Genomic DNA, 12,605 nt, shown 5'->3' with positions numbered 1-12,605 from the left:
GCCTTTTCTGGAGCCAGGAAAAGGAGCCAGGATTGATGAAAAGGGATGCAGAAGCCACAGGGGAAAAAAATCAAGCCTGGAGCAGTGGCCACTCACGAGACTGATAGCGGAGGACTATCAGTCTGGACTACATGGAGAGATCTTTTGTAAAAAGAGAAAGAATGAGAAGACGAAAATGAAGGGAGGGAGGGTGGGAGGAAAGAAGGCAGGCTCATAAGTCAATTTGAAGATTAAAGATTGGACAGAGGACCATCCAGATAGTTCAGCACTTGTCATCTTGCCTGAGTTCAATCCCCAAAACTCACTTGGTGAAAGGAGAGAACAGATAGCCTGCAAGTTGTCCTCTGACCTCCACATGTGTGCTGTGGCACGCACACACTCACACACACAGCAAATACATGCATACATACATACAAAAAATTTAGGGGAGCCGGGTGGTGGTCCCAGCACGCGGGAGGCAGAGCCAGGTGGATCTCTGTGAGTTCAAGGCCAGCCTGGACTACAGAGTGAGTTCCAGGACAGGCACCAAAGCTACAAAGAAATCGTATCTCGAAAAACCAAAAAAAGAAAAAAGAAAAAAAAAAAAAAACAAGCAACAGCAACAAAAAACCTAACCAACCAACCAAACAAAATGCACCAAGAAAGACAAACAAAAGTACAACCTGACCGGTATGGACTCAAGTAGGTTCCAGTCACAATTTGGTCACTTAGTCACTCGTGTGGCCTCAGGCAAATGATTCAAGCTCTCTGCATATGAGGATTCTACATCTGGAAAAATAGAGACAAACACTACATCAACCTACTTTATGGATGCTCTTGAGGATTAAGAATATGTGGAAAATATTCAGAACATCTATTTGCTACAAATACAGAGATACTGTGGAAAGATTCAGGAAAGGGCATAGTGCTGTTATCCGTTTCCTTGGAACAAATTCACATAGATAATTGAACTGCACCAGAAAACGAAGCACTGACCATATTTCCCTGTAGACTCCGAGTCAGGCTTTTGTGGTCTTAAGCTACAAAACAACAGATTCTGAGTCACTGGTGGCCATTATCTATGGACTACCTAGTGGAGCATGCATCCTTGTAATGATGTAACTCAAAATAAATAAAAGTGTTGGGCGGTGGTGGCGCACACCTTTAATCCCAGCACTCAGGAGGCAGAGGCAGAGGCAGGCGGATCTCTGTGAGTTCGAGGACAGTCTGGTCTACAGCACTAATTCCAGGACAGCTAGGACTGTTAACACAGAGAAATCCTGTCTTGAAAGACCAAAAACAGGGACAGGAGAGATGGCTTAGAGGTTAAAAGCACTGGCTGCTGTTCCAGAGGTCCTGAGTTCAATTCCTAGCAACCACATGGTGGCCCACAATCATCCAAGATGAGATCTAGTGCCCTCTTCTGGTGTTCAGGCAAACATGCAGACAGAATACTATACATAATAAATAAATATACAAGAAAGAAAAACTAGCAAGTAAATAAGTAAATGGTACAAGGGACCCATAGAGGCAAGAAGATCTATATTTTTCTAATACAAACAATTCAAGAAGCAAGTAGAATACTGCTCCGCGCTTGTAGAAAGATGTATCAAGTTAGCACTTGGGAGCTGAGCATGGTGGCCCAGAACTCTAATTCCAGATAGTTGGGAGCCGCGGCAGGAGGATCACATGAGCAGAGAAGTTTGAAAGCACACCGGGCAATGCAGTAAGGCTCTTTTTTAAATTTTTTTTTTTTTTTTTTGGTTTTTCGAGACAGGGTTTCTCTGTGTAGCTTTGGTGCCTGTCCTGGATCTCGCTCTGTAGACCAGGCTGGCCTCGAACTCACAGAGATCCACCTGGCTCTGCCTCCCGAGTGCTGGGATTAAAGGCGTGTGCCACCACAGCCTGGCCAAGGCTCTGTTTTAAAAAAAAAATCAAAAAACAAAACAAAAAACCAACTAACCATAATAGGATCTAGAGGAAGGGAATAAGGGGGTGGGTCTGGGAGGAGCTAGGAACAGGAGTGGGGGTGAATATAAGCAAAATGCATTTCGTGCATGTATGAAATTCTCAGAGAATTAAAATATTATGTTAAAATGAAAAATAATAAATGATAATATGGAAATGATTCCCACACTTGAGCAGGAAAGGTGTAGTGTGAAGACTGCAGATTCTTCATGCATGAATGGACAGTAAACAAATATGCAAGTATCTCTTCTCTGCCCCTTGCTCTAAATTGTTATCAGGAAAATGCACAATCCCATACTGACTCATGATTCTGTAGTATATTTTTTGTTCAGCAGTTAAAGGTGTGAACTGCTTTTACAGAAGACTCAAGTTCAGTTTCCAACACTTACAGCAGGTGGGTCACAACTGTCTGTAACATCACTTACAAGAGATCCAATGCCCTATTCAGACATCTGTGGTCACACAGAAACACACACACACACACACACACACACACACACACACACACACACATACACACACACACAAAGTAGAAAAATGGCCCTTGATTGTGGTGGTTTGAACTAGAACAGTCCCCACAAGCTCATAGATTTGAATGCTTAGTCACCAGGGAGTGACACTATTTGACAGATTATAAAGATTAGGAGGTATGGTCTTGTTGGAGGAAGTTATGTCACCAGGGGTGGGCTTTGAGGGTTCAAAAGCAGCCTACGCCAGTCCCAGTCTCTCTCTGCCCTGTGGATCAAGTTGTAACTCTCAGCTTCTTCAGTACCATGTCTGCCTACATGCTGCCATGCTTCCTGCCATGATGATAATGCACTAAACCTCTGAAACTGTAAGGGAGCCCCCAATGAAATACTTTCTCTTATAACAGTTGCTTTTGGCTGGAGAGATGGTTCAGAGGTTAAGAGCACTGGTAGCTCTTCCAGAGGTCCTGAGTTCAATTCCCCGAAACCACATGTCAATTCTCACAACCATCCTTGGGCTGGAGAGATGGCTCAGAGGTTAAGAGCACTGGCTGCTCTTCCAGAGGCCCTGAGTTCAATTCCCCACAACCACATGTCAATTCTCACAACCATCTGTAACGAGATCTGGTGCCCTCTTCTGGCCTGCAGGGATACATGCAGGCAGAACAATAAACCTTAAAAAAAAAACAAAAGCAATTGCCTTGGTCATGATGTCTCTTCACAGCAACAGAACAGTGGTTAAGATTAAGACACAGATTAGGGGTTGGGGATTTAGCAAGCGCAAGGCCCTGGGTTCGGTCCTCAACTCTGAAAAAAAAAAGACACAGATTAATCCATCTCTAGGTGTTTGTGATATTGTATAATCTCCCCAAGTGTAGCCTGGATTTAGTGACTTACTTCTAACAAATATAACATGAGAGACATGATAACATGTTGTAGGGATTCAGCTTGACCTTATTGCAGCCATCTGGAGATATGACCACCATGACTGGCCCAGAAGAATCCTGCCAGTTTCTCCCAAATGGTTTTCCAGCATAATTTAAGTGGGCAAAGCTGTTAGAGCGCTACATGTAGCTTCTGACTAGATCTTGGCAGCCTCAACACCAGGATGTGTTGGATGTCTTTGACATGATAAACCAGGTAGAGTCCAGCTTGGAAAAAGTCACTGTTGTTTGGAGTAATATACTCGTATCTCCTTCTGACTTAGCAGAGATCCACTGGTCTTGCTCTTGCTGTTTCCCAGGATGGAGCTTCTGTCCTTAGGACGCCACTAAACTGTACCACGTGCGGTCCTAGATTTACCTCTCTTTCTTCAGCCTCGCTGCACTTCACGGCCAGCTCAACTACTCGGAGGCTGGGTTGTTCCAAAAGAGGGGTCACCTGTGAGATTAGTGTTCAGAAAAACTGCAGGAGCCAGCTGGTGGTGGTGTCGGCAGCACACACCTTTAATCCCAGCACTCAGGAGGCAGAGGCAGGTGGATCTCTATGAGTTTGAGACCAGCCTGATCTACAGAGTGAGTTCCAGAACAACCAGGGCTACACAGAGAAATCCTGGTTCTTTTTTTAAAGACTGCAGGGGCTGGGCGTGCTGGTACACACTGTAATCAAGGGCATGAAGGTTGTGAATTTGAGGCCACCCTAATCTACAGAGTGAGACCTTGTCTTTTTTTTTTTTTTTTTTTTTTTTTTTAGAGTTTAGGACTTTTAATTTGTCTTAAAGTCACTGAAGCAAAAAACATGATAAACATTCTTTTACAACCCCCAATGCAAAAAAAAATTAATTGTAGGAAAAAAAATCTTTTGAAATGTCCTTTAAAAGGCTCTGTCATTTAACAGGTAACAGTGTAAAACCCCAGAGTCCTTTCTTTAAAATGAATCGGGAAAAATTGGGATGGAAGGAACTATTCAAACTTCGTCTTCTTTCCTTGTGGCTTGAAGTCTCCCCCTTCTCCTCCTCCTCTGCCACCTCGGAAGCCTCCTCGACCTCCAAAGCCTCCCCGGCCTCTGCCACCAAAGCTGCCTCTTCCTCCTCTGCCACCACCTCGGCCTCCGAAACCTCCTCTACCTCCTCCACCTTGGCCACCAAAGCCACCTTCACCCTTAGGTTTGGCCCAGTCCAAGGTAACTTTGTTCCCGTCAATTTCTCCATCTTCCATGGCCTCCTTGGCAGCTTTGGCATCTTCCTCACTATTGAAGTCTACAAAACCAAACCCTTTAGAGGAACCAGTTTCCCGGTCAGTGACTATTCTTGCGCGAACAGAGCCCTCAAATGATTCTTTTAATGTCTCTTCAGTGGTATCCTCAGACAGACCTTTGACAAACAGAGTTTTGGATGGCTGACTTCTTGCATTAGGTGATCCCCTGGGTCCTTGTAACTCCAGCCTGATTGTTCTGCCCTCAATTTCCATTTTATTACAGGAGTTTACAGCTTCTTTAGCATCTTCAAATGAAGCAAATTCTATAAATGCATACACTTGAGATTTGCCGTGTGGGTTCTGGGGCACTTTGATAATAGTTGCTTTCTCAAACACTTCCTGAAGACTTTCTTCTGTTGCACCACAGGAAAGGTTACTTAAAACCAAAGTTTTTGGTTCACCACTCCAAGTGCTATCTATTCTTTCCAGCTCTTTCTTGCCTTTGTCCCTTCTCCCAGGGTAGTAGAGTGAAACAGATCGCCCATCAATCTTTGCCCCCTGCTTTCCTTCAAAGTTCTTCTCTGCATCAGCTTCAGATTTAAATTCACTATAAGCAATCCCTTTACTCTTCCCATCGTGGCTAACCAATCTGATCTCCAGGGCATCTTCAAACACTTCTTTTAATTCATCCTCAGTGATGTTGAAAGAAAGGTTCTTTGCTAAAAGTGTTCTTGCAGCTCGAACTTTCTTACTATCTCTTCCTTTTGGTTTTTCAAGTTTAATTTCATTGCCAAACACTTTTAAACCAGTGAGCTCCAAGGCCTTTTCTTCAGCTGACTCAAAGGCCACATAACCAAATTTCCTATTTGTACCAGTTCTGACATCCACAACAGCAAGATCATTTTTAGCAAAAAGTTTACTAATGGCAACTTTTAATTCAGCAACAGACTTGTTTGGATTAAGGTTTCCAATGAATAGACTGAAGGGTGTAGTTGATTCTGAGCCTTCCACTTTCTGTTTCTTGGCTTCAGGAACTTCTTTCTGTTTGGTCATTTCCTTCTTCCATTTTCCAGGTGCTGCTTTAACAGGATCTTCCTCTTCTTCCTCTTCCTCATCTTCTTCCTCCTCCTCTTCATCATCGTCATCCTCCTCCTCCTCCTCTTCAGCCACATTCTTGGCTTTCACAGGAACAAGTTTTGCAGGAGCTTTCTTTCCTTTAGCAGGTGTGATCTCCATAGCTGCTTCTTCATCGTCATCTTCCTCATCCTCGTCTTCATCCTCATCCTCTGAGGCCGGAGCAGTAGCAGCTACTTTAGATGGTTTCACTCCTTTCACTACTGGTGGCTCAAATTCATCCTCTTCCTCATCATCTTCATCTTCACTGTCATCCTCTTCCTCATCATCCTCATCCTCATCACTGTCTTCCTTCTTACCATTCCATCCTTGGCTGGAGTGATTGATAGCTCCCTTCTTACCAGGTAAGATGCCGCTTTAGCTGGTGTAACTGCCTTCTTGGCTGGGGTGGCTGCTGCCTTTTTTGCCAGGGGTAGCAACAGCTTTCTTAGCTGGTGTGGGAACTGCAACCTTTTTTGTTTGTGAAACAACTACCTTCTTTGCTGGAGTTGTGGTAGCCTTCTTGCCTTTTTTTCTGAGGGATTACAACCTCTTCTCCACTGCTGTCATCTTCTTCATCTTCTGACATTTCTTCATCTTCACTGTCTTCTTCCACCTCCTTTGGGGGAGGAGCCATTTTCTTGGAGTCACCGTGGGTTTTGCCGGCTGGAGCACGTGCGACAGGAGGCGGGTTCCGGCGTGCGCCGGTTGCACGCGTTGGGTCCCATCTCCACACAGCGGCGCTGGGTCCCACTCCCGGCTCCTCCGGCCTCAACCCCTCCCCTACACACACCCTGACCCCCGGGCACACTCAACACCCCCTTTTTTTTTGGTTTTTCAAGACAGGGTTTCTCTGTGTAGCTTTGCGCCTTTCCTGGGATCTCACTCTGTAGCCCAGGCTGGCCTCGAACTCACAGAGATCCGCCTGCCTCTGCCTCCTGAGTGCTGGGATTAAAGGCCTGTGCCACCACCGCCCAGCAAGAGACCTTGTCTTAAAACAGGGGGAAAAAAAGACAATTATGGCTCCCACCATAAGTGTGCTTTGTCTCTTTCTCTCTTTTCCCCTGCTTCCCTCTAGCTCTCTCTCAGGGTTTCTATTACTGTGATAAAATGCTGTGGCCAAAATCAACTTAGGAAGGAAAGTTGTTATTTCACCTTACAGCTTTTAAGTCCGTCACTGAGGGAGACCATGACAGGAACCTGGAGATATGGACTGATGCCGAGGCCGCGGAGCCAGCATGCTGCTCACCACCTTGCTCTTCACAGCTTGCTCAGCCTGCTTTCTTATAGTGCTTGGGACCACCAGCCCAGGGGTGGCACCACCCACAGTGAGCTGGGACCCCCCAAATCAATTCTCAATCGAGAAAATACCCCACAGGCCAATCTAGTGGGTCATTTTCTCTGTTGAGCTTCCCTCGTCCAAAATGGCTCTAGCTTGGGTCAAGTTGACAGGCACGAAACCCAGCCATCATGTAAAGAAGTTCTGCATTTTGGGTGATGGTTCAGTGTGTAAAACACTTGCCCCATATGCATGGGAAAAAAAGCTGAGTTGAATCCCCAGCTCCCGTGTAAATGATGGGCAGGTATGGTACCCTTCCTGCCATCCCAGCAATGCGTGGGGGAGGCATTGATGGGGGACTCCTCAGGGCAAAACTAGTGAAACTGGTGAGCTCTGAGTTCAAATGAGAGCCCCTGCCCCAATATATTAAGAAGAGAGTGGCCTGGAGAGATGGCTCAGAGGTTAAGAACACTGGCTGCTCTTCCAGAGGTCCTGAGTTCAATTCCCAGCAACCACATGGTGGCTCACAACCACCTGTAATGAGATCTGGTGCCCTCTTCTGGCCTGCAGTCATGCATGCTGTATACATAATAAATAAATAAATCTAAAAAAAAAGAATTAGCCGGGCGGTGGTGGCGCACGCCTTTAATCCCAGCACTCGGGAGGCAGAGCCAGGCGGATCTCTGTGAGTTCGAGGCCAGCCTGGGCTACCAAGTGAGTCCCAGGAAAGGCGCAAAGCTACACAGAGTAAACCCTAAAAGAAGTATATAGAACACCAAATACCAAATAGACTAGACCAGTTTATTATTATTAAAAAAAAAAAGAAGAAGAAGAGAGTAATACTTGAGCCATGGCCTGAGCCGTCAGTACCACTTCATACAGAAAATAAAGCCAGCGCAGCCGGCGCTGAGGATCACTGAGGGGAGAGGAGAAACAAACCACTGTGTACGGGATGTAGCACCTTCTGTTCTTTTGACACTGATCCCCAAGAAGCTCAAGTGGCCTTGAACTCCCTGCTGCTCTGGATCCTCTTGCCCCGGCCTCTAAAACACTAACATTGATAGACAGCATACTCTGCCCTTTTTTTTTTAAACATTTTTAATGGTTTATTTTTTTATTTTTATTTTTTTCTGAGACAGGGTTTCTCTGTGTAGCTTTGGAGCCTTTCCTGGAACTCGCTCTGTAGCCCAGGCTGGCCTTGAACTCACAGAGATCGGGCTGGCTCTGCCTCCCGCGTGCTGGGATTAAAGGCTTAAGCCACCACTGCCTGGCCGGTTTATTATTTTATTTTAGATAGATATCACATATCCCCAGACAGTCTGGAATTTTCTATGTATTGGAGAATGACCTTCTCACACAGGTTGGGAGTGTAAGCATGTATATTAAACACAGTATCTCAAAAAAAAAGAGAGAGTAACAGAAGAAGACATTTGATGTCAATTCTGGTTTGCACCTGCACCTGCATGCACACATGCACTTACAACACACACACACACACACACACACACACACACACACACACACACACACACACAAATCCAGGTTACCCAAGAGTCACAAGAGAAGACCTGGAGGATAAAGGCCGTATGTATACATACAGAAAATTTAAATCTACGTTCTGTAGGTGAGAGAGAATATGTGATAGCTGACTTATTTTATTTAGAATGGTGTTCTTTAGCTCCTGCAAATGATGTAGTTTTACTCTTCTTTATGGTTGGGAAAAACCCAACTCCATTATGTATGTACCACATTTTTTTTAGTCATTCATCTGTCAACAGGCATCTAGGTTGGTTCTATATCTCAGCTTTTGCAAATAGTGCCACAATAAACATACTCTGTGGTATGCTGATTTAGGTTCCTTTGGGTATACACCATAACCTAGAGTCCTATACCCGGGTCACAAGGTAGATCTACTTTTACTTTTGTAGGACCTCTATAGTGGCTACACTAGTTTACATTTCTGCTAGCATTGAGTAGAGGTTATAGACCACTTGCCAGGCTGTGGCACACACTTTTAATCCCAGCACTTGGGAGGCAGAGCCAGGCAGAGATCTGTGAGTTCGTAGGCTAGTCAGTCTATAGAGCGAGATCCAGAGCTGTTACACAGAAAAACCTTGTCTCAAAAAACAAAACAAATAAATAAATAGATAGATAAACATAAATAGATAGATAGATAGATAGATATAAAGAAAGAGGAGAAAAGAAAAAGAAAAAAAAGAGACAGGCAGTGGTGGTGCACATCTTCAATCCCAGCACTTGGGAGGCAGAGGCAGGCAGATCTGTGAGTTCGAGGTCAGCCTGGTCTAGAGAGCGAGATCCAGGACAGGCACCGAAACTACACAGAGAAACCCTGTCTCGAAAAACCAGAAAAGAAAAAGAAAAAGAAAACAAGCACCCTTGGCAGCATTCGTTGTTATTTGTTTGCTTGATAGGTAGCCATTCCAACTGGAGTAAGATGCAATCTCAATGTACCTTTTGTTTTGGTTTTTCGAGACAGGGTTTCTCTGTGTAGCTTTGCGCCTGTCCTGGATCTCGCTCTGTAGACCAGGCTGGCCTCGAACTCACAGAGATCTACCTGCCTCTGCCTCTGCCTCCCGAGTGCTGGGATTAAAGGTGTGTGCTGTCACTGCCCAGCTTTCTATTGTTTTCTTTAATTCCTCTCTGTAATGTTTTGAAGTTTTCATTGTACTATCTTTCATTACCTAATTAGATTTATTCATAAGTACTTTATTAGTTTTTGAAACTATTATCAATGAGAATTTTTCGGATTCCTTTCTAAACATGCTTGTTATTGATGTATAGAAAAGCAACAGATTTTTATGTTGATTTCGTATCCTGTTTTTCCTTAGTTTTTATTTATAATCATAAGCTTAACTCTGCATTCCAGCTAGACTTGGAGGTGAATAATGAAAATATCTCCAAAAAACTGCAGTTAAAACACCAAGATTATTGGATATTGTGAGATGGGGCAAAGGTGCTCTCCTGAGCTAGGGAAGAAATTGTCTAGTGGTTTAGATAAACGCAACCCAAAAGCATTAGAGGTGTCCATGGTCGACCGTGGTGATCTTCTTCGTGGACCCCAAGTGCCCCGTGGCTTTCACAATGCTCATGCCTTCTTTCATTTTCCCAAAGACCACATGTTTGCCATCCAACAACCCAGTCTTCACAGTGCAGATGAAAAACCAGAAACTACTTCTGCGTGCCTCAGAGACCAGAAGAAGGCATCAAATTCCCTGGAACTGGAGTTACAGGTGGTGTGAGCCACCATGTGGGTGCTGGGAATCCAACTATCTCTCCAGCCCCAGTCACTGATCATTTTTATGAGCAGACTTTTGAATTCTTTGGCTTCAACAAATACAGTGCTTTTGGATATGGCAATTGAGTTACCTTCTGGAGGTGTCAGGCTGCCTTGCATTTTCATGGTCCCCATGTTTGAGAGTTGTACTTTGTACATCTGTTGGTATGGATATCTCATCTAGTTTTACTTGGGGAATCTTCTTAGAAGTCTTTGTTGTTTGTTTGGTTTGGTTTGGTTTTTGAGACTCTACTTTAAAAAAAATTCTTTGTGGATTTCTGCAGGCCCTCTGAATGGGTGAGACAGTTGATTGGCTTGATCTGTTTGGGAGGCATCCAGGCAGTGGGACCGGGTCCTGTGCTCATTGCATGAGTCGGCTGTTTGAAACCTGGGGCCTATGCAGGATCGCTTGGCTCGGCCTGGGAGGAGGGGACTGGACCTGTCTGGACTGGGTCTACCAGGTTGATCTCAGTCCTCGGGGAGGCTTTGCCCTGGAGGAGGTGCGAATGGGGGGTGGGATGGGGGGAAGGTGAGGGGGGCAGGAGGGGGGAGAACAAGGGAATCCGTGGCTGATATGTAGAACTGAATTGTATTGCAAAATAAAAATAAAAAAATTTAAAAAAAATCAAAAAAAATTCACCTCAAAAGTTCTATACTTTTTTTTCCGGGGTGAGGGGTGTCTCACTGTGTAACACTCCTGCTGTCCTGGAACTCACTTTGTAGACCAGGCTGGTTTTGGACCTGCCTGCTTCTGTCTCCCAAGTGCTGGGATTAAAGGCGTGAGTCATCATGCTCACACCTTTTTCTTTTTAAAAATTTCTTTATAATCTGTGTTTGTGTGTGTGTGTGTGTGTGTGTGTGTGTGTGTGTGTGTGTGTGTGTGTGTGTACAGAGCACCTGTGGGTATCACAGGACAGCTGTCGAGAACTAGTTATCTCTACTGTGAGTTCCAGGGACTGGACTCAAGTGGTCAGGCTTTCATGACAAGTCCTTTTACTCTTTAGTGGTCATTTCTGGAGGACTCAATCCCAAACACTATTCAGAAAGGAGAGGATCACTAGGGTAGTAACACCAGACCAGAGAAGATACAGAAATACAATCAAAACTGTGTAAAGTCAGTTACTATACCACCGCCAACCACTGGACAAAAAAGACAATGGAGACTATACTAAACTTTAAAAGTTACTTGGGAGCCAGGCAGTGGTGGCACACACCTTTAATCCCAAGGAGGCAGAGGCAGGCGGATCTCTGCGAGTTCAAGGCCAGCCTGTCCTACAAAGTGAGTTCCAGAACAGCCAGAGCTACACAGAGAAACCCTGTCTCGAAAAAATCAAAAAAAAAACAAAAACAAAAAGAAGAAGGAGGAGGAGGAGGAGGAGGAGGAGGAGGAGGAGGAGGAGGAGGAGAAGAAGAAGAAGAAGAAGAAGAAGAAGAAGAAGAAGAAGAAGAAGAAGAAGAAGAAGTTGTTACTTGGGGTAAAAGTAAAAGTAGTAAATGAATGAAATAAAGGAAGGAGACAGGAAAAAGCACAGGTTCTGGAAGCAAGGTTAAATGAAAAAGAATAAGGTAATGAACAGAGAGAGAAAAGAGAAAGAAATTGAAGGGCATGATAGCAGCCAGACTTGGCAGCGCAGGCCTGTAAGCCCTTCCCTTTCAGCCTTGAGGCAGGAATGAGGCAGCTGAAATCAAGTGCTCTGCAGGAAGATGACAAGTTCACGGCCTTCCAAACCTAGAGAGTGAATTCAAGTCCAGCCTGGGCAACTTAGCAAGACCCTGTCTCGAAAAGAAAAACATAAAAAAGTGACTCTATACCTCAGTAGTGGAGAGCTGACCAAGCATGTGAGCAGTCCAATTTAGGCTTGAATGAGATCGAATTTACAATCTCCAGTGCAAAAAAAAAAAAAAAAAAAAATAGCATAGCAAAGGGAAAATTATGTAAACAAATTAGATGGATGTAAGAAGATGAATACAAATAAAAACATAAAAGACTAAAATATGAAATAAAAATGATATAAAATCATGGAAACAAAGAAAAATATAAGAAGCAAAATAATAATAATAATAATAACAACGGGCGGTGGTGGCGCACGCCTTTAATCCAGCACTTCAAAGTTGCACAGAGAAAGCCTGTCTCAAATAAAATAAAAGAAAAGAAAAGAAGAAGCGGGGTGGTAAAAGAGAAAGCACCGGTGGAGTTCTTCCAGGTCCTCTAATATTGGAGTCTGCAGGCGGACAGGTGGGTGGTCGATGCTTTGGAGTGTCCTCCTTTCTTCTCGTTTAGGTTGGTACCAAGTCTATATTGGTCAAGTGTCAGATGCGGACAGCTGTCTTCTCCTTAGAAGCTACCTCTTTGTGCATAGCAGGAGCCT

General features: G+C 44.4%; 1 protein-coding gene across 1 annotated transcript; it reads right to left on the bottom strand.

The window, feature by feature from the left end:
* Window positions 1-4,107: 4,107 nt before the first annotated feature.
* Window positions 4,108-10,371, bottom strand: LOC128113641 (nucleolin-like). The gene is given in 5 exon segments (XM_052743468.1): window positions 4,108-6,030; window positions 6,033-6,087; window positions 6,089-6,196; window positions 6,198-6,328; window positions 10,329-10,371. Coding segments are annotated over 5 exon segments (2,052 nt in total). The 3' UTR covers window positions 4,108-4,315.
* Window positions 10,372-12,605: the final 2,234 nt, after the last annotated feature.

The sequence above is a fragment of the Peromyscus californicus genome, unplaced genomic scaffold, assembly GCF_007827085.1.
Source record: "Peromyscus californicus insignis strain IS unplaced genomic scaffold, ASM782708v3 Scaffold_10__1_contigs__length_136768540, whole genome shotgun sequence".
Lineage (NCBI taxonomy): Eukaryota > Metazoa > Chordata > Mammalia > Rodentia > Cricetidae > Peromyscus > Peromyscus californicus.
The sequence above is the reverse complement of the archived record's forward strand: the minus strand, read 5'-3'. Positions and strand labels throughout refer to the sequence as shown.